General features: G+C 38.1%; 1 protein-coding gene across 7 annotated transcripts in view; it reads left to right on the top strand.

The window, feature by feature from the left end:
- Positions 1-27978, top strand: part of DOK6 (docking protein 6) — a 396998-nt gene that overhangs the window by 284494 nt on the left and 84526 nt on the right. For all 7 annotated transcript variants that reach the window (XM_082355309.1, XM_082355307.1, XM_082355311.1 and 4 more), the window contains exon 6: positions 23032-23170. In XM_082355309.1, the coding sequence (XP_082211435.1) occupies positions 23032-23170 (139 nt within the window). The remainder of the gene's footprint in view (positions 1-23031; positions 23171-27978) is intronic.

The following is a 27978-nucleotide window of genomic DNA, read 5'->3' as shown; positions in this document are numbered from 1 at the left end:
ATGAGTTAAGACGACATGAAGAACAACTAGAAGAAACAATAGGCAATAATAACAAACCCAAAGAGATACCAAATCCTGGAGTTATCATGTGCAGACTTCAAGATAAATACATTTACAATATTTCAAGAGATAAATGAAGACATTGAGAATTTAGTCAAAAAACTGGAAACTATTTTTAAAAATTGAGCAAATGAAGATTTCAGGGCTAATAAATATGTTTCAGTTCCCCTTCCACTATTTGAAATGTAGTGATGTAAAACAACAAAAATCATTATTACTATCATTACTAGCATATTATTAATATCATCATCATCATCATCATCACAATCTTTCACAATTCTCAGAGTTGACTTTGTTCAGCTAAGTCAAGGAAATCATTTCAAAGGCTTCCTTACTTACATGTCTGGACTGACATCACCTAGACCTAGATCTCCACTGGGAAAGTAAGCTGGGACCCTTACACGTAGCCCCCTCAGTGTGGCTTCCTCAAAGCATGATGATTGAATTCCAGGAAAAAGCATCTCAAGAAAGAGGGGTTCAGGTGAAAGCTGGGTTTTATGACCTAGAATTGGAGGTCTTAGAGTGTCACTTCTACTGCATCCTATTCACTAGAAGTGGATGACTAAGGCACGCCCAAATTCAATAGAATGGGAATAAGATGCCTTCTTTTGATAGAAGCAGTGTCAAAAAATTTGCATGTCCATACAACACATACAATGACAAATGTTATGAACTGACTGAATGTGTATAGCTTCAGATTAGACATACCTGAAGAAATAACTAATTAATGAGAAAAAAAGAGCAGAAGAAAATATCCAGAAAAGAAAAAAAGCACAGAGAGACAAAAGGCTGGAAGGGAACTACAAGAAACATAAAGAATTTTCATGTTTAATTGGAGTCCTAGAAGAAGGGAGCAGAGAAAATTGGACACGTGCAAAATTTGAAGATATAATGGCTGAGAATTTTCAAAAATAACAAAAGACATCATGTCACAGAGTCTAGAATTTCTACTAAATCTAAGATAGATAAATAAAAAGAAAACCGCACTTAGAAATAGGTTACTTTCCGAGGTTACAAAGTAATTTACAGCTAATAGCTCAACAGAAATTATGAAAGCCAGAAAAAAAAGAATGGAATGATAACCTATAAGGTACTAAAGAGAAATAACTGTCACTTAAAATTCTATTCTTAGAAAAAATATTCTTCAAGGGTAAATGCAAAATTAAAATGTTTCATACAAACCAAATTGGACAGCAGACCTTCACCAAAGGAAATACAGACATACAAAAAGATATACTTCACGCCAAAGGAAACTGTTCCCAGATAGAAGATTAGAAATGCAATATTGAATGAAGATAAATGAAAAGAGTAAAGATGTGAAACTTTAAAAGCTCATTCTAAAAGGTGTCTGGAAATGAAAATGGAAAAAGTTACATGAATTTACCAATTCATTCTTGAAGAACAATCTGAGAAGGCAACCCTACCAGATTTTTAGATATATTATAAAGCTAAACTATTTTAAACAGTGTAGCATTAGCAGAGGAATACATCTTTGCCCATTGAAAGAAGCATAGAAACTCTTTTATAGATTTTTTGTTTTATAGCAAAGGTGGTAGTGGAGAACATTGGAGAATAGCCAGTCTTTTAAATAAATGGTGCTGAGTCAACTGGATAACTATAGGGAATAAAAAGTAATTTGATCCAACCTCAGATATATAAACATTAATAATATTAATTACAGATAGATTATAGATTTAAAATGTGAGAGAAAAATTAATATAATTTTTAGAATCAAACAGAGGATAATATCTTCATGAACTCAAAGGAGAAATACTTTTTAAATAAAACTAAAACACTAACAAAACAATCAGTAGATTGGGCCATATTAAAATTAAGAATATTAATGCTGTTCATCAAAAGATCATTGAAAGCATGAAAATTAGGCATAGTGTGAAAGGAATCGTTTGCAACATATATAATTGATAAAGGGCTCATATCCACTCTATGTAATAAAGTAAATAAAGTAAAAAAGACTGACGATACCAAGTGTTGGTGAGGATGTGAAGCAACTGGAACTCTTATTCACTGTAGTAGAGTGAAATTTGTATAATCACTAGTTTATCTGATTTACCTAGTAAATAGGAACATATGCATACTCCACAACCAAGCAATACCACTTCTAGATATATACCCAATAGAAATGCTGCATGTATCCACCAAGAGACATGTATTCTAGTATTTATGTATTTGGTAAGAGCCACAACATGGAAATAACCTGAATATGCTTTAGCAGTAGAATGGAAAAGTAATTTAGCATAATCAACAATAAGATAATTCAAGAACAATGAATGGCCTACACTCTACATGCCCACATGGGTTAATAAATATCATTTTGAGTAAGCAGAAACCAAACACAAAAGAATGAAATTGGCAAATTAGCAGGACTAAACTACGATGTTTGTGTATGCATAATTAGATGAAAAACTAAAGAAAACCCAGAATGCTATTTCCGTAAACATCTGGTTAAATCAGAGTGTAGAGTGGAAGGTGTGAGATTGGGAGGGACAAACATCTAAGATGGTAACTATGTTTTAAATTTTGACTAGGTGGTAGTTATACTGGTGTTTGCTTTTGATGTATCATCGAGCTCTACATTTATATTTTATTTTATCTCATTTTCTGTATGTGTTCTTCATAACTAAAAACTTAATATGAAAACTAAAATTATATTTTTACGAAATTTGTTATTTTAGTAATCAAAATTTTCTGCATTCTATTTCAGGATATTTACATGGATATAATAATTCATTTACTTCTTCATATAGTCACAAAATTTCATAGTTGTTGGGTTCTGGTTTTTGAAATATAGTTAACATGGTGATTTTATGATTATATTCCCATAAAAAACTATTTCATGAGATCAAAATCAAAGCTTCGAAAGATTTCCTGTAAGGCAGTTCATCAAGAGTGACAGACAATTGTAATCAAATGAACATACTTTAAAATCTAAAGAGGTTGAATAAGTGAATTCTTGTATAAAAGAGTAAATACAACCTGAAAGGAGGAATTTTTATCTTAGAAATGCCCCATATACAGCCTGCCCCCAATATGTATTTGATATTCAATCTTGACTTTCTTATATTTTCATCCTTATTGTTGCTTGTGTTCACCAGCATAAAAACTGCACGTAAATTCCAAAGCTTGCCTTCATCAGGCCATAAGTAAGGAGAGGTCTTCACATACCTAGGATATTATGCAAATGTCTAGATTAAAATGTTCTTTCCTGCGGTATTGTCAGAAGATCACTTCAGTAAGTATTGTAGAGCATACACCTACTTTTCTTTTTGCCAACAACCATATGTATTCCTGGGACATAGTAGGCACATAAAAAAAAAATATTTGCTTGATTATTTGAAGATGTTTGTAGCCTAAGTCAAATATTTACTTGAAGAGTGGGATTTTTTCTTTTTAACTTACCTCCTCTTCAAATGGCAGGGGCTCCATGAAGTCCTCACCAGTGGCTCCAAGGTAGCTAGTTACAGATCTGGCCAAAACTTTAAACAGAAATAAAGATGATGTTTTCAACAGAAATATGTTTATGACAATATAAATTATAAAACTTGGAAAAATAATGCTTTGGTTATCTAGAACAAAAAAGTAAGTTTAATTTACTTTCTTCCATCACATTGTGCTGTTGCATGCAGCACACGTTCAGGTGTATTCTCTAATTGCAATAAGCATTTTCATCTCTGTCTTGACACTAGTCATCCACCAAAAAATGCTAATTATATTAGTGCTTTCCTAAGCTGGCTCCCTTGGAAGGAATTTTTTAAATGACGTGGAAGCATTATTATGAATTTACTTAAAGTATGTATTTCATACATTTATTGATGAGAACAAAAAAAAAATAGAGAAAATAACCACCAAAGAATGATTTTTCTTGCAGTTACAAAAGACAACATAAAAATATAAATAATATAAACAGTGTTGTCTTTTTAAATAGAATGAAGTCAAAGGATCATTGAAAATTTATTCTCTATAGTGAGAGCTATGGATATATTGGATAAAACATGTTTGATCTGTCTTTAAACAAAGAGGCTTAAATTATGAGAGAATTTTTTGAATAAATATGGTCAGTTCAAGGGTACCTATGGATTTGGAATATTATGGTAACTCGGGGGAAATGAAAAGCTCCCTCAAAAAAGAGATGGTGTTGTTTTATACCTCTTTTCAGTGGAGATCTTAACTTAATTCCACATAATACAATGAAATCATAGGTTTGGGTCTGTGTCACTCTGGGTCACTGTTGAAAGCTGTGCTACTCTTAATATGTTCTTTAGGGACATAGTCACACTTACACCTTTGAACTTTGCATATTTATGAGAGGGTGTGATCCAAGTAAGTTATTATTCTTTTTTTTTTTTTTAAATAGGTATCATCCCTTTTTTAAGATATCTTTTTTTTTTTTTTAATTTTTATTTATTTATTTATGGCTGTGTTGGGTCTTCGTTTCTGTGCGAGGGCTTTCTCTAGTTGCGGCAAGCGGGGGCCACTCTTCATCGCGGTGCGCGGGCCTCTTACTATCGCGGCCTCTCTTGTTGCGGAGCACAGGCTCCAGACGCGCAGGCTCAGTAATTATGGCTCACGGGCCCAGCCGCTCTGTGGCGCATGGGATCCTCCCAAACCAGGGCTCGAACCCGTGTCCCCTGCACTGGCAGGTGGACTCTCAACCACTGCGCCACCAGGGAAGCCCCGTAAGTTATTATTCTTATCTTCAAGTGAGCACCCTCAAAGAGCCTAGCGACTCCTCCTCGATGCAGAAGCATCAGCACCCATGTCAGCCTCATGTCTCAGCCTCTGATCTAAAGCTCGGAGAACATTGGTGACCCAGCTTTAGAGACAAGTACCACGTCTTCTCCCCAAAATGCCCTTCTTCTTGGTACTTCTCTCAGACTTGACGCAGACTGGACAAGCATGATATTTTGAATGTACCAAGCATCCAGTTTTTAAAAATGCAACTCTTGAACATCTCTGAATAGTCACTACTGCAGTTTTCTGAAGGATCCTTAAGGACCCCTGCGCACAGTTGAGGGCATCTTCCCCAGGCGGTCGTGCCTCGGGATAGAAGAGTATCTGGATAACCTCTATGGTCGTATTGTGTTTGTCCGGTCCCAAACACAAGATCCTATGGCATTAGCTTCCGTCCAGATACACTCTTTGACCCAGCATGAGACGTCTTCTGAGCCAAGGCTCTGGTGTGTTTGAATCCTGTGCTCTCTCTCTTCTAAGACTCTACTCCACAAAACTTACTTCTTTTCTGCCATCTAATTCTCTCTTTTTCGGTTTTTGTCATATAATTTTTTTTTAATTTCTAATTCTAACTAATATGCAACATCATCTGTTGACACTCACGGCCAGCATGCCTTTGGAAACTCAGATGATAAACAGTTTCCCTCTGCTTAACTTCCCATGCTCCTGCGTTGTGCTCTGGTCTGCTGCTGTAGAGACTCCAAAAAGCACAGCATCCCAACACCTTCTTGGAGCACCTTTTTTTCTGCCATCATAACATATTGATTATAATAATGTAGGATACAAAGCCCTCATTTATATAACATAATATTTTTAAATAACTGCCATATTTTTCTTATTTGCAAAGAATGGTTCTATCAGCTGTCTGTTGCTGTGTAACGACTCACCTAAATCTAATGGTTAAACAACAGCCATTTATGTCCAGGAGTCTGTAGGTCATCAGTCTGCTCAATTGGTCCAGGCCCGCTGATCTTGGCGGGGCTTGCACGTTCTCCTGCAGTCAGGTAGCAGCTTGGCCGGAGACTGGATGACCTAATAAGGTGTCTCCTCCCAGTCTAGGGGGTCAGTGACCAGATGAGCATGATGGGGACATGCGTCTCTTGTTATCCAGCAGGCTTCCTGGGCTTGTTCACACAGTGGCGAGGTTCCAGAGCAGCAAGCAAGGAAGCGCAAGCCCTTTGTCAGCTGCTGATGGCGCCTCATTTTACCAGTGGCCGAGGCAAGCCACGGGCTGGCACAGAATCAGAGGATGTATGAAAATGCCACCTTTGATGCGAGGAGTATTAACGGCACTGGGCAAGCGCACACACACAGGATGGGAAGTAGTTTGTGGCCGTTTTTCCATTCCACCGGAAATCGTATCATGGGTAGAGGGTGAGCTTTGCAGTAGATACATAATGCAGGCCAGGTATGATTATTATCACTATTATTATCTCCATGCTGATTCCTGCTCACCATAACAGTCTTCTGAGATGTACTGGATAAATATTCTTTTCCTTCTTTTATAAATGAGAGAACAGACTCAGAGAGATGAAGAAACTTGTTATAAATTAAGTTTAGACCCAGCGATAAAGAAATGACCTACTCAAAGGGTTTGAGGAGAATCCAGTGCAGGAATTATTTTAAAAGGTGAGGGTATGATTAGGGAACAAACACGGGGCAGTGGAGCACCCCGAGACTAGTAACAGAGAAGCTTGTCCCTACCCCAGGCCTGAAGGAGCAAGGAAACCAGAGCCCAGAAAGAACTTAGATCCTTGGAATAAGGAACACTGTCAAAGCTACAGTGTTGAGACAGGAAGGGCAGGGCGGAAAAACACCTCTGTTCTCCTTGCAGTTCTACTGTCTTCTGTCAACACCCTCCTCTGGCCAAACCAGGAGGCAAGTGAGCCTGAGCCTGTAGAAGTCAGCTTCCCAGGGCACAATGCCAGACAGACACGTTAGAAAAAAGATAGAGAATGGGTATCAGGGTACAAGTAGAGAACAGTCAATACATTCAAGGTCACATAAGTCATTTTTAGCACATCCAGAGAAGACATCTGTCACTATAGAGCCTGAATCCAGACCTCTTTTTTTTTCAACTAGAAGATTTAAATGGTAAATTATTATTTCCTTTGCCATGTGTTTGCATGGAGAGAAAAATACTTGATATTTCAAAATTTAAATTCAATCACATTTATGTTAATTAAAATATTAATAACAAATATTTAGCACCAAAATCTAAAATGACAACATAGTATCCTGAGGAAATATATATCATTGGTCTATTTACCTGTAAAGCTGGTTCAAAATGAACCCCACAATAACATAGAAACCCTAAAGAAATTATTCTCACTAAAAGAAATTGTTTTCTTACTCTTCATGCCAAGGTAAATTGCCATATTTTAAATAGAACCCCAGAGAAGAATACATAGTCACCCAAATCCACAATAGAAACTAAGCCTTTCCATTCATGCCAGTCCTCATGACCTATACATATTTTTACATACTGCATTTCTATTAAATATGCAGGAAGCTGACAATAGGTATAGTAATGGGTTATTTTGCCTGCAATTCTAACTACATCATTTACACACTGCACTAAATATAATGAAACTCGGTGTAGGGGGAAGACAGCACAGCCCTTGAGAACAAAAATGAATTTCCAAAACGGCAACATTACTAGAGCTATATAATCAAAACTTTCCACTGCAGGAGAAACAGGTTGAAAAATGACCTTTACAGGAGCTGATGAAATAACAAAGTGTTTTTCCTTCCCTTCTCCAACATTGTCTGTGTTGGTGAAAGCAGAAGGCAGATTTCCCCCGTGGAAAGCTGCCACTTTACCAGAGGAAGCCGTTTTTCACAGGCAAATTCTCCGACAGGGACCATTGCTAGCTGGACAGAGTACACACCAGGGCGCGGTTGGGCCTGCCAGAGGCCTTGCAGATCACAGTTTGAGAACAGGAAATGCCATCTCCAAACATAGGAAATGCAGCAGCAGCATGGGGGGACGCAGCAGAGGTTGGTGTTGTTCAAAAGCAGCCAGAAGGCGTCGCTAAGGAGGAAGTTGGAGCTCTCCAGATGCAGTAGTGCCCTGGTCAAACCAGCCCCCATAATCGCACTAAGAATATCCTTCATTTCATAGTATTTGACAGTTTTCATGATGCTTTCACATTTTGATCCTCGTAGCAATCCTATAAGGTATGTAAGACAAGTGGTTTTATAGACGAGCAGCTGAAGACTTAGAGGTCAGGTGACTTTTCCAAGGCCTCCAAGCTGAGCCAGAGCTGTTTGGCTCCTCAGTGTTTCCCCAGGATACTGGGTGCCTGCCCAGGGCATCATCTTATCCCTGTGGCTTCCATCCACCGCTGTCCATGCAACCCAGGGCTGCTCGGGCTCTTAACCCTGATCCCAAAACCTTGACTGCTTCCTTTGACATAAACACGAATTGAAAAGAAACAGAGGAGATTTGCCTTTCAATCCTCCCTTGTTTGGTACCTTGCTAATTCCTTCTCGCCTTTAATCTGTGGAAAATCCTAATGAAAATAGCAAGACAAGCAATCCTTGGGAATTGGAACCAGTCATCAATCCCTAGATGGAAAAAAATAGTATGAATTATATAAACATAAGGTAACTTTACAGCTCAAGCATTTAGAATTGTAGACAACTGAACAACACAGAATGTTATATAATTGAGATTCTGTAACATCCTTATATGTGATAAGAAAAATGAAATCATATAGATATTACTTAGCAGCAAATGATCTTATGTTCATTGAGAAGATAACATTTCAAATGATCACATGGAGCTTGATCCATGATAGGTATTTACAGTAGCCAGCCAAGGGCTTTGACCATTAAGAAGAGTAAAATAAAATGTATACCATTTGAATTCCCATTAGAGCTCAAGGGTAAAAGAATAAATTTCTCTCAACTACTTTGCCTTGTGGCATTTTTATTCCATTCTTTACAACAGTTGGTGCTAGGCTGAGAACACTGGAAAAGATTCCAGTAAACTCCCACCTCCTTTACATTTCCACAGTATTTCATCTTGAACAGGGATGGCAGCTAAAGAAGATGCTGGCAGCCAGTTCCTCTGTCTTCTCCCGTCTCTGCCGGGCCACTCCTCTGGGAGAGAATCTGAAGAGCCTAGAAGGGGTCCAGTTCAGTCAGCTGCATGAGGTGCCTTAACCAGCGCTTGCCAGAATCATGAGGAATATTAAGATGGCATCATTGTTTACTTAGGATTTTTTGTGTCTGTTCCTTTCCTCCTCCTGACCCACCAGGAAACCATTATCTTCAGGCAGCCCTCTGGCTAGTTAAACCAATGTTGTAGTGGTTTTCATTGCTAAAGACTTGAAATTGCCCTCTTCAGAAAACCATAACTCTATTACTATAAATACTTCTCAGTTATGCAAATAAGTAATTCATTCCTACCATCAGACCCTCAACTTTCTTGAAGATGTTTGATTAATGATTGAAGATATTTCTGGAAACATGAAAGAAATTTATTTGGGTCCAGGCATGGAGATGTGGTGAACTGGAGGTGGCAGATAGAATATAAATTACTCAGAAAAAGTGCCAGAATATTATTCACAGGGTACCTTTTCCAATTACCGCCCATCTCTACACAGCCACTGACCGAGCCAGGCAAAGTACCTTGCATACAGTGATTGACAGATAAATGTTTGTTGAATGAATAAAGAAGCTAATGAGAATTTGGTCCTGTGAGAAGGTTCTGTGCGGCCCTTTAGTTCTCGCCTACATTCAGTGGAGCAGGAAACCATACTGACTTGCTCTAAAAGCACTAGTTGCAAACTTAAATGTGCACACGTATCACCTAGAGTGTTTATTTAAAATATGCAATCACTCCCCCATTATCCAAAATCTTATGGAATCCAAACACATGAAACAAAATATACCTGGAATCAGACAAAATGGAGCAGAGCTAAACATTCAGACAGAGGCTCCACACCTTCGCCAAGATCTGTTCACCTGTTCCCGAGTCTCCTTTCACAACTGAGCGTCTAACCCTGATGTTATCACCCCCATGTTTTGTAACTTACATCATTGAACAGGGAGAATTTGATTGTCTCACCCACATGCAGCTTAAATTATCAGGGAAATGCAGTCAGTATACTCAACCAGGGCTGTGGGCAGAATGAGCGAGGAGAGATACGTCCAGAGTATTCTCCGATGATGGAACTCTGCAAATAATATTTACATTTTAAAGTTGACTATTTCCTCAGCTTGTTCTGATCTTTACTCCCTCCTTTCTGGCTCCTGGAACCTTTTGCCTCCTCAGGATATAGCCAGCGTGTTCACTGAAAGATGCTCTTGCTTGAATAATCGCTGTCTCCACTCACTCCTTGTGGATTTTTGTCACCATTTGACCTGCTGACCTTTCCCAAGCATCTGTTTTCTTATTTAACTTTTTGTTTATTTGCTGCTGCTACTCTCTCTCACCCTGTACAGTTTCTCCAGTTTCTTACCAAGCATTAATCTCGCCAGAGAGACTGCTTCTAGTTTACTAATTCATACTCTCCCAATCCCCGTGTGAATGGACACATACTGACCCTTCTTCAGTTGGACTCTTTTCTGAAGTGAAATCTGGGTCTTTGGAGCTTGTTCTAGCACATCTCAATGCTCAACATCTAAGAATATATTTTTGGTTTTGGCTCTTTCTGTGGTTTTCTGACAATGACAAGAGCTTCTTTAGTACTAATACCAATCAAAACAAAATACATCCAGTTCACTCCATCCTCTCAAGTGATTGTAGAGGCCAGGAACAGTGTGGTGGAGGAATTGCAAAGAAGTGTGGGCAGAAACTCGGAAAAAGTAGTTTCCCCACAAATTCATGGAGAGACAATAGATCTGGCCTGACTGTATAAATGTGAGATCACAGCAAATGAAAAGCTTTGCCAATTAATTTTCACAGACAAGGGAGTAAGGGTGTTATGACTTGCGACTGCAAACGTTTACAGCTGTCACCAGCTCAAGAATATAACACAACTGGAGCAAAGAAAATGCAGATTCTTTATTTCCTATCTAATATTCCTCATGAATCCCCTCCCAGTGAGAAGGAGGTAAGTTTACCTTGCCATTTGGAATCGTCATTTTCAGATGACTCTTCTTGGTGATACACCGGCTTCCTCCCCCTTCTTCACAGTTCCGTGTAGTGTGGTGTTCGGACATTCAACAGTCTTACGTGGCCTCATGCAGTAAAGGAAGCTCAGTTCCAAGCACCACCTGGTCTGGTCTGCCCCACACTGGCATTCGCTGAAGTGTAACTGTACCCATTTGACCTTTCGGGGAAATATGCTGGCACTTTCCACTGGAACCTGATCAAAGACATTCTCTTTCATCTCAGAGCGCTCACAGCCTCTCAACTCCAGTCCCCTCCACGGGACATTTTGGATGTCCTGCTTCCAGGCTTAGGCTGTGGGGAGTCAAAAGTGTAGCCTTTGGCTCACTTACCTAGACACCGATTTATTAACGTCCCTGCCTTCTCCAGAATTTCCACTCAGGGAAGAGACATCAGGACATGCAAGCTTCACCCACTGCTTTCTCTGCCTCTTTTTCTCTTCTCTTTCCCACCGTCACTCAGGTCCGCAAGGAACAGGGTCATATTGTAAGTCAGGTCCCAATTTCTCTCTAGCCTTGAGTTATAACAGAACTCTGATTTAGTCATCTAGACTTAACTCTGAAAATTCATAAAAACCTGCTAGCTAGGGGCTCAAATCTTACTCTGAGTTTCAGAACCAATGTATTTGCTTCATATTTCTTTTGCTGTAATAATACTCCCCAAGGCAGATTACAGAGAAAGTCTCCACAGTGCTTTTTCAGTAGAGAAGGGGAAAAAAAGTTATCAGTTACACTAGTAATCTTCTCCTGCACTTGCTCTCCAAGTCTTGCCATGTCTAGGGCTGCGTTTGGAGAAGACAAAAGGGTACCTTGGGTCTGGTGGGCAGTATTTTTCTTACCTTCTCACTATAAGCTGACTCAGAATGCAAAGTCTATGTAGATCTCAGTAGAAAGACAACTTGAAGAGAACAATGTCCATAATGAAGCAAAAATGCAAACAGAAATTCCTCTTTCAAAATCTGTTTTCTTCATTCTTGGATCTTTAAACCACCCACATGACTTTTGTGACATCAAGAACATCTATATGGATCCCACTCACTACTCTGTCACTCCCAGAGTCAGGATAGCAGATCTCCACTGGTTCCAGGAGGGCTGGTGAGATTAGAAGCCAAGATATGCCTCCTGCATTAGTCAGGGTTCTTTGGAGCCACAGAGCAACAGAACTTTTAAATAGATAGATAGATGGATAGATAGATAGATGGATAGATAGATAGATAGATGGATGGATAGATAGATGGATGGATGGATGGATGGATGGATGGATGGATGGATGGATGGATGGATGGATGGATAGATAGATGGATAGATGGATGGATGGATGGATGGATGGATAGATAGATAGATAGATAGATAGATAGATAGATAGATAGATAGATAGATAGATAAATGATAGATAGATATTTAGAGGGGGGTTATTACAAGGAATTGGCTCACAGGATTATGGGGGGGAAAAGTCTCACAATGGAGACTTCAGTGGCCAGCTGGAGACCCAGGAGAGCTGGTGGCATAAACTCCAGTCCAAGTGCAGGAGAAGACTGATGTCCCAGCTCAAAAATAGTTTGGCAGACAGCAAATTCTCCCTATCCCACCTTTTGGGCTATTCAGGCCTCCAGTGGATTGGATGAGGTGCGCTCACGTTGGGGAAGGCAATCTGCTTTATTCAGTCCACTGAGTCAAATGTTAATCTCATGCAGAAACACCCTCGCACACACACCCAGAATAATATTTAGCCAAATGTCTAGGCACCTATGGCCTGGTCAAGTCGACACATAAAATTATCCATCGTACTTGCCTTAAAGAGTGGGCTGTTGACTGTAGAGGTGATATCAGGACGTAAGGCAGAGAGTTTGAGTGAGAATTTCCAAGAGCAACCACGTGACATTAGAGCTCGATAAATGATAGACCGAATGGATCTGAGATGGGTGTAAAGGAACCTTGATATGAACTATATGTTCATGCTGATCTTCTGCACATCCCTGTCTCATGAACTCCTGGACAGCAAGATGACTTTGATTAACTCCATTCTCTTTTCCCTTACCTGGAAGTTGTTAAGCAGGAAAAGGAAAAGCACCCAAGGCAAGACTAAGGTAACACAACACAGTACATCATGTTTTAAAGACACTGGCTGCCTTTTGAAATACAAGCATAAAATAGATGAAGTTTAAAGCTAACTAACCACTTAAATGGATCCGTAAGCTTAGTTATGAACTGCTTCTGTATTTGAAAGGGATCTTAACAATCATTTAGCCAAACCTTCTTACTTTAAAAACAGGAATACTGACACTCAAAAATGGATAAGAAAAGGATTACTAATAAGTTTTTTCACTTATACAACTTCCATTTCACATCTTTCAATATCAGTGTTTCTTTTTGTCATTTGCATCGTTCCATGACTCGATGTGTGTAGGAATCTAGAGACTTTGACGTAGACTGAAAGTGAAGATGGATCAGAGGTGGAGATTGAAAACCTGTTCAAACATTAAAAGGAATGTATTCCCAGGAGTCATCTCCTTTAAGGAATGATGACTTGTATCTCCTTTGTCTCTAGATTTGAATTAATGTGATTTTTTTTCATTTCATTCTTTTTTTTTTTAATTAATTTATTTATTTAGTTTTGGCTGCGTTGGGTCTTCGTTGCTGCATGCAGGCTTTCTCTAGTTGCGGCGAGCGGGGGCTACTCTTCGTTGTGGTGCGCGAGCTTCTCATTGTGGTGGCTTCTCTTGTTGCAGAGCATGTGCTCTAGGTGCATGGGCTTCAGTAGTTGTGGCACGCAGGCTCAGTAGCTGTGGCTCGTGGGCTCTAGAGTGCAGGCTCAGTAGTTGTGGCACATGGACTTAGTTGCTCTGTGGCATGTGGGATCTTCCCAGACAAGGGCTTGAACACGTGTCCCCTGCATTGGCAGGTGTGTTCTACTTTGAAGGTGGTTCACATTGTCTGTTCACCATATGTTCAATTCAGATACTTTTGAAGAATACAATTTAAAGTTTAAGTGAAGTTTAAAAATTAAGGTTTAAAATTTACTAACTTGGAATGATGACATTTGAAATTATAAAAAAAAAAAAAGTAATTGCATTTGAAATTCTTTAATTTTTTAAATTTAAGTATATTCATTTTTTACCATGGCATTAATTTTAATTTCTGTTTCTAAACAAATGAAAAAGCTGTAGTTTACACATATGCCCACATCCTTTGTAATACCAATCAGTATTCTCCCTGATTGGTATTACAGAGGATGTAATAGTCTACCTTAGAATGATGTTTTGTACCATTTTACCGGGTGGTTTGTTTTGATAATGGCAGTAAAAGAGTAAAAGTTATACTCTATCAGTGATCTGTCAACCTAAAACCTCTAGAGAAAATTTTAACACAATAAGGATAACCAGTTCAGTTCTTCAAAATGTGTAATTATGTTAGGTATTTCATATAGCCATCTACTCATTTACTGAGTTTTTAAATGAAAAAGTAAACACATAGAAAGATGGGTAGATAGATAGATAATGAGAGCAAATGCAATTCATGAGTTAATGTTTATTATTTAATTATTTTTAAAATATGATTTTTAAAATATAGTCTAGAAGCTAATACAGGGCCTGACGCATTATTGGCTGATGTCCAAAAAAATCAATGAGTGAATAAATATAACCGAAGAAGAAAAGGCAATATAACCAACATAAAATCAAGTACAGTCTTAATTTTTTTCTATTTTGACTATAATTTAAACACTTTCCTCTGTAGTCACTTGAGACAACAAAAGTATCTTTCAAATAATTTTAAAATTACCTTAATTAACTATATTTAGAGCAAAAAGAGAACAAAATGTAATTTTAAACCCTGATTACATGCTCTTTTGCTCTAAGGGAATATAATTATCTCATTTTTAGGCTCCCCTCAAAATGGTAAGAGAAGGAAAACTCTTCTTTTGCAATTCAGTGTCTAAATATTAGTAACTTGCATGATAAGCTAAAAAATCTTCCAACCGTAACTTGGCAAATTCACTTTAAAAAAGAAATGTAATTTCTAAATGACAGAATTTAAACTTTTGCTTGACTTGTTTTGTCTTTAGCTCTTCCTACAAAAATAGGTTTGGGTTTTTTCATAGGCTATACACACAGCCTCCCTCAAACAATATTAAGACAGACCAAGTGTGTATCAGCTGGGAACATAAGAACGTATCAGCTCTGTTTTCCTTTGGATTGTTTGGTCTACTCCTTGCAGAAGAATATGTTAACACTATGGGGTCATTCTTCAAAGAAAATTTCTTTCTTTGATATTTTATTTTGCTTTTTTTGCTATCAAGAACTACAATTTCAGTACCCGTCAGGAAGCCATCATAATGATAATTTTCAAGTCATTTCGGTCAGCAAACATTTTTGGAATGCATCAGGTGTCTTTTGTGGTTGACACTTGGGGGTTACAGATGTTAAAACTCCTAATCCTCAAGGAGTATGCAATATTTTTACAATAAAGCCACCGGATGCATATAAAATTAGCTGTAAACCTTTTAAAATGCTTTTTTTCCCACTAAACCTTCATAAACACAATGTAAGAGTATAATGAGAATGATATTGTTAATAATTTATGATCATGCTTTGAGGTAATTAAATAGCAACTAAAGTCCTATGGGTTATTTACATCTTCACCTGGTGGATTTTTCAATTCTCAACTTTTGAGGCAGGAAGGAAGGTAAGGAGAAGAACACCTTATATGTATATTTTCTCAAGGATTTAGTAAAACCAGAACTTCAGACTGCTTCAGGGAGACTCAACTGGCTTTTTCATTGAGGTGAAAAACCAAAAGAGAACATTTGGCAGTAAGAAAAAGTGAATAGAATAGAATAATACGAAAATTTGGAAAATATGTGTAAAGATGGAGATATTTTAATTAATGTGATTATAATTTGTACTCATCACGGAGTACACAGGTGGAGGAACTGTAGAATTTTGGAAGAAATTTGTACATTAGAGATCATTTATATCAATTCTTTCATTGAAACTCAATTTTATAAAGGATCAAAATGGCATTTCAAGCTAATTTGCAGCAGAGCCTGGACTAAAATCAAGATCTCCTTGTAGGATCGAGTCTCTCGACTTGTTTGAGGGACAGCATTGTAGCCCTAAGGTACCAACAGTGAGATAAGCAAGAACAGCCACCATATGCATTAAAGGTTTAAGAACATACAGTAGTCCAGTCAGGAGGCAGAGAGGATGGCAGATGTTCTGCTAAATCTTCCTCCTTATAAAGGACTTGACTTGAAATTGGCAGTCCAGGGCATGTTTGAGTCCAATTCAACAGTTTTGATTGATTTACCTTAATGTGCATTTTAAGGGTGCACATATGCCATTGAGGTATGTGTCTTGGGAACCTGATTTGACAGAAAAGGAACAGCAGCAAAGAAGGAGAGAGCTTTCAAAATATTTTATCCCGAGCCCTGTCCTAGCTGTTTCTCTATTACAAAAATTTTCGTAATGAAAGAATTATACGTGCTTTTCTGCTTCTTATCTTGAATGAATGCAACTGGGCTTAGTGATAATGAGCTTACCCTCCAAAATCACATGGCTAGGTTCAGATCACAGCTCAACCACATCAATTTTAATGACCTTGGGCAAATTTATAGCCTCCTTAGCATGGTGTTTTCTGTAAAACGGAAGCAGTGAGAGCTTTGTAGGGTGTTGTGAAGCTCAGTGAGGTCATGCACACACGGCATTTATCACCATGCCTGGCACTAGTAGGTGCTCCCCGAAAGCTAGCTGTTATCATTCTCCTCATTGCTGTGGGTATTGTTTCAATGCTTTACAAACCAGAACTCTCCATAATCCTGGTCCCTTGAAAATCAGATCAGATGCCTGTGCTACACTGGAAAGAGATTAAATGTATATATAAATATATATACTGTGTGTGTGTGTGTGTTTAAACTGGAAGGGAGGCCCTTAAGTCATCAGTACAGTAAAAGTTTAACAGTAAAAGTGTACAGTCGGCACTCAGTATCCGTGGGTTCCACATCCGCAGATTTAACCAACTGAGCGTTGACCTGCAGATGCAGGACCGCTGATACTGAGGGCCAAGTGTACTACATCACTTTATACGAGGGGCTTGAGCATCCTTGGATTCTGCTATCCACCCTTGGAGCCAATCCCCCGCGAATACCGAGGGCAGCCTGTTATTTGCTAAGGGACAGAGACTGAGCCGGGCACATCATAAACACTACATCTTCACCAAAACCCTGTGAGGGTCCTCAGACCTTTACTTTAAATTTTAATATGGTTTAATTTTAGTTAATTAAATTCAATTAATAAATCGATAGCATTCCTTTATTTAATTTGATGGTTTACATAAAGAAGAATCAGTGAAAAGTGTCCCTCCCATACTCATAGACCACCTGTCACGTTCAGTTCACCCCCAACAAATAACACGGTTACTAGTTTCTTGTGCATTCCTCCAGAGTTTAATGTACATATAAGCAAAGATGTATATAAATTCTTCCCCACATGCTTTTTTTACAAAACTGTTAGCACACTATATACATTATATTCTCCTTGTTTTTTACTAGCTTAGCAATATGTTTTAGATATCTAACTATTTGGGTAGTAGCAGTAGTAATAATAATAGAAGTACTATTTCATATTAATAAGTTACAAACACTGTTTTAATATTTACATATATTAATCCATTTAATGATCAAACAACCCAATGAAAAAAGTACTGATATTATGCCTAACTTACAGGTATCAGAACTTATCAGTGTTGTGAGTTTCAAATATTTTTCCTAGTTTTGAATTTGCCATTTGCTGTCTTATGATTTCTTACTTATTTTTTTAATTGTTCACAGGCAGATTTATCAATTTTTTGTCACTTTTTGCCTTGGATTGTAGCTTGAAACCCCCTACATTTTCTGAGTTTATATAGGAATTCTTTCCTACTTTCTTCTGGTACTTGTTTGGTTTTGTTTTTGCTTTCTCTGGAATTTATGTCAGTGGAGGTGGAAACATGGATCCAAATATTTTTCCAGATGGTTGTTGTCCAAACACAGCTTATTGACTGTCCAGTTTTCCCTCACAGATTTGAGACAACACTTTCACCACATACTGAACTCCCATATGAACTGGGTCTGTTTCTGGACTTTCTGTACTGTTGCTTTCATCTGTTTGTCCATTTTGCTTGTAATTTTTTACTACGGATCAACGTCTGACTCACTAGAGCTTTAGACAGAAACTTCAGCCTTTTCAAAGCTGCTAAAAAGAAAAAGTAAAATGCTAGCATTGTTAAGTGACAATAAAGATTAAACTGTTATCAGGAAAGAATTGTTAATTGGGTTTAACTGCTCTGCAGAAGAACTGTGCTTTTAAGAATTTCATTACTTTCTATAATTAAACATGAAATTTTAAATAATGAATAGAAACACCACTGGGCTTTCAGGAAAGTGCTCCTGCTTTACACCATTGCTGAGAGTTTAAAATTTCTATGTGCATGGAGGATAAATATTTGGTCACTAAATATACATACAAAACTGCAAAACTCACTGCAGGACTGAAATTATACGCTGTGACGATGGACAAAATTGCCAGAGGTTTACAAATTCATCTGTAGCGAAATTATGGCTAAAGACCCACAGAGAATTATTTTAAAATATCCATTTTCACTTCTTAAACTGTTTCCTTAACTTCTCACTTGGTAAATTTCTTTTGCTTGCCATTTGGAAGAAAGGCTGGAATTCTGATGCCACTCCTTCATAAAGAGCTAAGTTTGAGACGTAAGGACAAGAAAAGGAGGGCAGTGGTCTAGCGATTACATGGTAGGGGCTTTATCTCAAGTGAAATTGCCTCCGTGGCACCATCTTTTAGGATTATTTCTCCCCTTGAAGGGAACTTTGAGACCCATACATAATGGGTGTGCCTCATTGGAGTTTAGTTTCCTCTGAATACAGACATTCACAGGGAACTCCAGTTATTTCTTATTTATTAGAACACAGTAGAGACGAGACTGGCAGTACTGTTATTTCAAGGGATTCTGGAAGGGAATGATGAGGTGGGATAAAGAAAGAGAGCATGCCCTCTTAAATCCCTAGAGGAATGGAATTCGAGAAAGAGCCATTTAAGAAAAAGACTAGGATTTTTAATATTCTTATTACATCAAAATATATTAACAACCTACCACCTGCTGGCTGTTTTGGGTGGAGGAGACTCCCAAGGCTATCCTCAGGCCCAACGATTCCCTAGAAAGACTCGCAAGGTTCAGAAGAAAACTATTATGCACACAGTTCTGGTTTACTAGAGTGAAAGGTGCATGTTACAATCAGCAAAGAGAAAAGACACAAGGATGCAGACAAGGAGGGACCAGGCACGAGCCTCCAGATCCCCCTCCCGTGCAGCCACACGGGGACAGCGATGATACATGACAGCAGGCGTGAGGTGTTGTTAACGAGGGAAGCCCCGCACCAGCCTCCGTGTCTGAGGTTTTGGTTGAGGGTCAGTTAGAAGGGCATGCAGTGTCCTCAGGGTCCAGGAACAACCTCAGCCACTCAGACCCTCGCCACCACCAGAGCAAAACAGGCATTCATGGTGAACCACCTTGTTAGGATAAACTTACCTGGTCAGGCCGATACAGCATGGCTCAAGGCCTCAGGCACAAGAAACACTCTTATCAGACTGAATATAACAAAGGCTCCAAGGTTGCATTCCAGAAAGCCTCCAAGGGACCGTCCCCAAAACAGACTTTTCTCCGGGATGTGCAGAGTTTGAGCAGCCCAGGCCTGCTGAATTAATCCTTTCCTGCCCACTGTCACATACATTACTTCATTTGATTAAAAGAAAAATAAAAACAATCCTGTGACAAAGTCTTGTCACCCCCATGTTGTACGTGAGGAGTAAATAGGTGAAATAACTTTCCATGGCCTTGCTCTTGGCCCTGTACTTCTTCCCGCTAGCATTTACCACAGTGAGTGAGTCATTTTCTGAACAATGCTTATCTTCCCCACCATGTAAACAGCCTCAGAGGCAATGAGCCATGTATACTGTTCCCTCCTTTTCATCCCCAGGCTCAAGACAGTGCCGGGCTTATGGTACTAAACAAGTATGTGATAAATGAATATGACAGGCCATAACATGATTGTTGAAATTTGTACCCTTAGTCTTTTGACTGTACTATTATAGTCTATGCTGTTATAATGTCCCTTATATCACAATGTCAGAAAAGAAAAAAAAAATCCTGGAAATAAGTGTGTCAGTCCTACTTACTTCTTAGAATTTTTATGAAGCCCCAGATTATTCCTTAAAGCTGAGAGGGACATTAGAGATTCTACTCTTTAATATTTTATTTTAGATAAGAAGAAGTATTAATTTTATGCAAATACCTTGTTAAATATAAAGAGAGATACCATTTGTAATTGTCCATACATTTCAATAAAATTCTAGTTTGGAGTCAGGACAAACATACATTGTCCATATTTTCACTTATTCTTCAAGTCAATGCAGTTGAGGAATGTGCATGTTAGAGGTGAGGGGTTAGGATATTCAAATGTAACTAGCACCTCTATCTTAGCTCTTTCCAAATTAAGGAAAGGATTCTTCTAGAGGTTTTTTTGTCCTTTTTGTCATATTTCTTCCTTTCTAACCTTCAGTTTGTTATGTCAAAGTCTTAAGCTGCACAAATATGGCTTCTAATTTGTCCTCCTATGGGTCCCAAGCATCATCTCCCACTCCCACTTCTCAAACTACAATGTGCGTACAAATCGTATTGTCAAGTGCAGGTTCTGCTTCAGCACTCTGGACAGCTCCCAGCGAGGCAGGAGCTGCTGGTCTGAGGACCACATTGAGGAGCGAGGCAATAGCTATCAAAATGATTTCATCCCTCCTCTTATCGTCCTCTCTAGTACTGGCTTGCTACCACAAAACTGTTTAGACGTATAAGAAAAAGATCTTGATATCTGTTCCTTACCACTCCCGAGAGAACATGTTTTAAACAATAACTGGGAAAAACCTAAACTGTTTCTTCCAACGCTACTGACAAAAGTCATAAATCTGAGCCAATTATACTGAAGAAGTTTGATTTCAGCTTGGCTTTAGGTACCTATGTTTAAAAAAGAGCCCCTTCTACCTGAAAGGTCTTTGCTTTTTATGCTGGCATGTTCTAATTCCTGGTTTCTTGATCGATGGATGAAGTTTACAGTAGTTTTTATTTCAGAGGCTGGAAAGAAAACCCTTCTGTAAGCTTTGAGACTCCCTCACTGGGCAGAGTTAAGTCCCAGGAAGTGCTAAGTGTTAGACCTTTGCAACTCAGTGACTGAGTATGGAATCACAATTTGTGTCTTTGTTATCTCATTTCCGAAGGCTAATAAGCAGTGTGTTTCCGATAACAATGAACAAAACTCAACCGCAAACAAGATGGGCTCACCACTCATCAATGGCTTGTCTGCTCCCGCTGTGGGAGTTCTTTACACCTCTGAATCAACAAAGAAAGCTCATTTGTTTCACTTTGTGAAAACTCTTCGTTTTTCCCTCAGACTTTCCGTTTCACGCTTTGTAAATTTTATTAAGAGCTCTTTCACAGAAGCTAAATGCTGGCTCTGTGGAGCCCTGAGGGATGGCAGTCACAGCCTCTATAATTTCTGAAGCCTCTTGAGACACTTCTTTTCTACTAAAACTCCTTGGAGAATCATAAGGTAGAATCTAAAATCTTTCTGGTGCTGGAAGACAGAGGTTGGCCTCCTGAGCATTTTGTGCAAATCTGTTGGTGTTATAGCCTGAAAACAACAACACAGCAGTCCAGTTAAGGTCCAGTTTCTGACTGGGAACATCATATTGATATTCAGTGGGTCTTTCTGAAGGCCTCCAATTATTTTTAAAAGGTGGTTTAAAATATTAATTTAAAATATTTTTTATTTTAGAATGTCTTTATTAATAAAGCTTATCCATAATCCTGTTGCCTGAGAAATTGTCAGTGGCTTTAGTCCAATAAAAAACTATGTTTTAAAAGGTAATTATAGTTAAATAATTGAAAAGGAATTTGTATTCTGATTTTCTTTTCCTCTTGAATTTACATTATAGGAAATTTAGGGAGTGCCCTGGTGGCCTAGTGGTTAGAATTCCAGGCTTTCACTGCCGTGGTCCAGGTTCAATCTCTGGTCAGGGAACTGAGATCCTGCAAGCCCTGTGGCATGGCCAAAAAAATATTTTAATGTTATTATATGCTCCCAGAAATGACATAGTAATAGTTGTATAATAGTCCATCAGATAAAAATATTATATTTAAGCCAACCATTTCTCTATGGTGGATACTGAGATTAGTGCCATACTTTCTCTATGATGAAAATAATGATAACTAACATTTTTGAGCACTTAATATCTGCTAAGTAACACTATAAATATTGTATCAAGTCTCTTCACTGTTGTAAGGATCTGATGAGATGGGTATTGTTATTTTTCCTGTTAGAGGTGTGCGAAGGAGGTACAGGCAAGTTAGTCAGCTTGCTTAAGGTCACACTGCTGGTAAGTGGCAGGGCCAAGTTCAGACAAATATTCTCACATCCAAACAGAGTCTCCTCTTTGCCATGTTATTTCTTAGGCTATACTGAGATTTACGTAAGGATTCCTCAGTTTAAGTAAAAGCTTCAAACTATGTATGCAAATCCTTAAACTAAAAAAATCTTGTCCTTGGTTCCTACTACATGAGTATAAACTTGCAGATTTTTTCTTAAGTTCTTAACATTTCAAGAGCTATCAAGTCATAGGAGGCAGTGCTATGATATCAGAGTGAAGGTTCTTAAAGAAAAAAACTATTTGCTTTTATTCTTTAAATATTGGTAAGACACACGCTGTAATAACTGAAATCACTTTTGTGTGTTCCTTTACACTGTTGTGAACACTTCATCTTTAAAAATCCAAATGTGCATGGATTTTCACCCTTAGTTTCATTCTCATGCACCATTTAAAGATGCGTTGGTTGGTTGGTTCGTTGGTTGGTTTGGTCAAGGATGAATCTGCTTCACTCACTCCTGTGAAAATCAAGGTGGAGGGGATGACAGGGCGAGGGCATCTTTTACATGGAGAACTGTTACGCACTTGAACACATGAAGACCCATCTCTTTCCCTATCTCTATTCTCACAGAATGTGTGACACAGGAGAAGGACTATTCACTTTTCAAACAAGGGAAGGAGAAATGATCTATCAGAAGGTCCATTCTGCGACACTGGCCATAGCTGAGCAACATGAAAGATTAATGCTAGAAATGGAGCAGAAAGCCCGGGTAAGGCTCCTTCCTTGGTAACCTAACAGCTTGGAAATGAATGTCACTGAGGTCTGATGCACATCGCGTATATGTGGGTCCTTTCATGACAGCGCCCCAGCGTCCAACCCCATCCCGGCCCCGAGAGCTTGTCCCAGTTACTGAGCCTCATGTTTCTAATATCCTCTCCAGCATATGACAAAAGAAGCCATCTGTGGCCGCTACAGGGAGCTGTGCACTTCGTGTATGTACCTATGACCTGTTACCGCAGTTACCCAGAGAGGAGTGGCGTGCACAGAGAGTGAAACAAGAAGCAGTGCTCTCTGCATCTCTCCACATGTAGTTTCAGAGCCGATACTAAAATGTTTGCAAAAGGAGCTTATACTGTTTACCAGCTATCTGTTATCCTGTCCTGGAACTATGCTATAGTTTCAGGGTCAAGCTAAGAAATAGTTTAATAAAGAATCTGAAATAGCAAATTTTACAAGTAGCTACAAAAAATTATAAGCTTTACTACTAACTCCTTTGAAAAGCAAACAATGGAATTATTATCGGCTATAATTTTAAGAGGTCAATATTCTCTTTCTTCAGAATTTATAGGGATGCATTAGATTTCATCTATGAGAGGACAAGTGGAGCTTTGGGAAATAGGTGGGTCACTACCCAGAAAAACTTTCATAATTCTATTCCATTTTAAGACTATGGGGCTTTATATCTAGTATTATTTTAGTTTTGACTTTTAAAATTCTCAAATACATAATATTTTGAAGTATAAAATTATCTTTTAAATGTAAGAAGACAAAATAGTCTACCAAATGATTTTACATTATTTTTAATACATTTCAAATTTTGTCAATACTACATACACATTTTTCTCTATCTAGGGTATGGTTTAAAGAGCCTTCCTAATACTTAAGGGCAGCAAGTGCAAATCAGGCTTACATTTGGCCTTCAATGGGGGTGAAAGAGTAACTTGAACATTAATAGGATTATTAACATGAGACTATGGGATTAATTGATGAAGCATCAATAGGAGGTTGGTATGATTTAGTCTTCTAGAAAGATTTGGGTTAAATTTAAATTATTGTAACAATTATCTAATTAACATGACATTTTTCTAGTGGCTTAAATCAGGTGAAAAAAATGTAACTACCAAACTTCAAATTATTTCAGAATCTTGAACATTCATTATCAACCCATATTTACAATCTGTTGATGTTAATTTTCAGCCAAAATGAACAACTGTGATGCCACTTGCTATTAGTCAACAGCTGTAGTTCTTTACTTCTAGTTGTTCTGAATGGGCAAAATGCTCATAAGTGAGTCATTTAAATTGTATTTCATAAAGGAAATTCCAAGAGCTCTTTCATGCAACTGTAATTGTCTGCCGTAAGGAGAGCACTCAGTGTACTGGGTTCCCATCCCCGTTTTACCACTCACTGTCTGTATAATCTTGGGCAAGTTATTTAACTTCTAAATGTCTCATTTTCCTGTATCTGTAAAATGGGGATACAATAGTTCTACTTATTTGGCTGTAATGAGGTATCTGTGCATTAACATATATAAAGTGCTAAGAACAGACCTGGCACTCAGAAAGTACTATGAAAGGTTCATTATTATGATGGTGATGTTGAATAATTATAAGACTTGCAATGTTTGTGAAGACACTACATTTTTATTCCCAACTATAGCTACATAATGTCTTCCAATCCTTTACAAGTATGTCTAACAATCTTGTGCCAAAACATTTGCAAAACAAAATTTAATTTACACTTGCTTTGATGCGGTTGTATGTTTGTCTTATCCTGTGCCACTGAGAAGCAAGTCTAGGGGAGTGGAGTGAAGCAATTGCTGTGAAGGAGTTAGAGATGGTAGGTCCACCTACTAAGATCTCAGGCAGTGGAAGCCAGGATTTGGGTACACGGTGGAGCTGGGTGCTCGGAGATGGAAGGGAAAGGGGGAAGGTGTTTAAATAGCAGGCTCAGTATGGCTTAACAAAGAAACCAAATGTTTCTGAAAATCACAAAATCAGAGACTCCATCAACTTGGTGCATACATATAAATGGAGTCTTTGGTTTAATTTCAACAGTGATTGCAAAGCTATGCTTTTCTCTGAGGATAATATTGATACTAATTAAATTACTCCATAGGTAGTCCATTCTTTAGAATAAGTTGAACTAATGATGCTTTTCCAAGGGCATGCTACCACAACTTGAGAACTGCCCCAATTCCCCAAATTCTAGGGCTGTAAGCAAAGATTTCCAGGTCTCCCAGATACCTTTTCTTTTTCTTTTAAGAGACCTCCTCTACATGCACAAATCTCTTTTTAAAAAAGAAATTCCAACAAGTATGGAATAGAATTTAAAAACCCTCTATCTAACTCTTAATTGATTTATACAAAATAAAACAAAGGTTTGTGCCATAAACTAGGCAATAGTGTAACTTGCGAGTTGGAAAAGTACCGGAAAACCTAAGATATAAAAATGTTGCATTTTGTTTGCTATGTATTCACTAAAAAATAAGAAGATAACACTGCTCATTGGCTTTCCAGTTTTAAAACCAAGACGTGGAAGATAAATATTGATCAGATAGAAAATGTTTATACATTTTTAATGTTATTAAAAAGATTTTACAAGATTACCAAGAAGCTATACAAGCAATGAATTCCCCAAACATCGTTGTTTAGGCAACTGAATTATTTACTTTCATCCTTTTAAAAAGAGATGATTTCAGAGTGTTACTGGCTTTTTAGATAAACTTGAATGAGAAATAATGTCTCAACAACCGTTTCTTAACTATAAGAGAAAGAATTCAATATATCTTTTAACATCATATGCGTGTAAAACTTTGTTTTGCCCCATTTATCACCATCCTTCCTAGGGAACACATGAATAAACATATTTTGATATATCTCTATAATCTGAGTTAGGCAATGTTTCTATTCTTGCTTGAAGAATCTGATATCTAGAAAAGCATTGTGCATAAAACAGTTCATTTGCACTGCGGAGAACTGCATAAAAAGAATCACTAAATCGGTAAGGCGGGCTTCCCTGGTGGCGCAGTGGTTGAGAATCTGCCTGCCGGTGCAGGGAACACGGGTTCGAGCCCTGGTCTGGGAAGATCTCACATCCCGCGGAACAACTAGGCCCGTGAGCCACAACTACTGAGCCTGCGCGTCTGGAGCCTGTGCTCCGCAGCAAGAGAGGCCACGACAGTGAGAGGCCCGCGCACCGCGATGAAGAGTGGCCCCCGCTTGCCGCAACTAGAGAAAGCCCTCGCACAGAAACGAAGACCCAACACAGCCAAAAAAATTTTTTTAATTAATTAATTAATTTTAAAAAAAATCGTTAAGGCTGTTAGAGGTGTGTACTTACATTTCCTTCACTAAGAAAGATAATGAAAGAATGAATGAATATTAACTGACTCCGTTAAGAAGTTTTAAAGGAGAAGTTGGCCATTTATTAACTCCATTCACAGGTTTGTAAATAATGCATTTATTACTCCGTGCTCAAAACGCTGCGGGGTGGTAGGGAAAACAAGAAAAGGACGACAATGTTCCTTCTCTCAAGTGGCCCAGAATTTTGTGGGATCAAAATTTTGTAATTTTGAGTAAGCTTATCTTTTTCCTTTTACTCCTTGAAGTCTCAAGTTTTCCATGCTTTATTAATGTAACTAATTAAATCAGATGGTTAAGAAATGCCATTACAAAATTCTGATTCAACTATACTAAAAACACCAGTTTGTTGTGTTTATGTTGTCATGACAGTAGAGCCTGATTGATTTCTTGGATAATCAACTTATTGGAAGGTCCTCAGTCAAAGCTCCATGGAGAATGATTTCTTCAGTACAAGAAGACACTCTTCCTTTTTCCATTCAGATGTAAAGCTTCAGCTTCTCACTCTTAAGTGCAGATGAGAAAGGGAAAATGATCATGATAGTAAAACAGAGAGTGATCTTAAGTAGTCCTATATTTTCTTTACTTACTAACTCAAAACTAGCCTTATTTTAAAAGAGAATTTTGTAAGGGGGTACATGGGAGAATTAAGCCACGATAATAAATTTTAAACTGGAACTCTGTCTGAGATTACTAAGATTCAAATATTTGAGGAAATTATTAAAGCTAGATAGTTAAACAAATGGCACCTCTAGACTTTGTTTCCATTTCATAGAGCTCATGTTCTTAGAACCCTCCAAGTTCTTCGAATTCTATTGCCAAAAGCATGTATAGGTGCTCTGCCTTGCATGTACAACATTATCGAGGAAAGTTTTCATTGTCTTGGTGAACAGCCATTCATCAGAAAGCACACTGCAAATGTGCCGGCATGGTTTAGCCCCCTGAGGGTGAGTGTAGGCTGACTTTATCTTCAACATGACCTGAAGTAATTTAATTTTGGATTTCCGTGGATCTCTACACACATACACAACACAAACACACAAAAACAAACACAAATAATACAAAAGAAACTTATTTTTTAATTTGCTTTTTATGTTTTTAAGCTTTACAAGTATTATGAAATGTCCACAGGGAAGGAGCAGCTGAGACGACATAAATGTAATTTTTAAAACACAGATTTTTCCTGATATCTTATCAAAAATAAGTAAAGGAAGTGTGGGGGGGTCGTTAGTAACTTTTTAATATTGTAAGTGATTTAAGAGGGAACAGTCTCCCATAACAAGAATTACAGTGTGTCCTTTAAAAGCATAGTGTCTGGAATGCTCCTGTTTCCAGTAATTCTTGCCTCCTGGTCACCAGAAAAGCTCTGTACACAATTTATGGACAAATAGCATCAGTGTTATTGAAACACCTGCAAGATAGCAAACCCACTTCT

Source organism: Balaenoptera borealis (assembly GCF_965194805.1).
Source record: "Balaenoptera borealis genome assembly, chromosome: 14".
Taxonomy (NCBI): Eukaryota; Metazoa; Chordata; class Mammalia; order Artiodactyla; family Balaenopteridae; genus Balaenoptera; species Balaenoptera borealis.
This window is presented reverse-complemented; position numbering and strand designations above follow the sequence as displayed.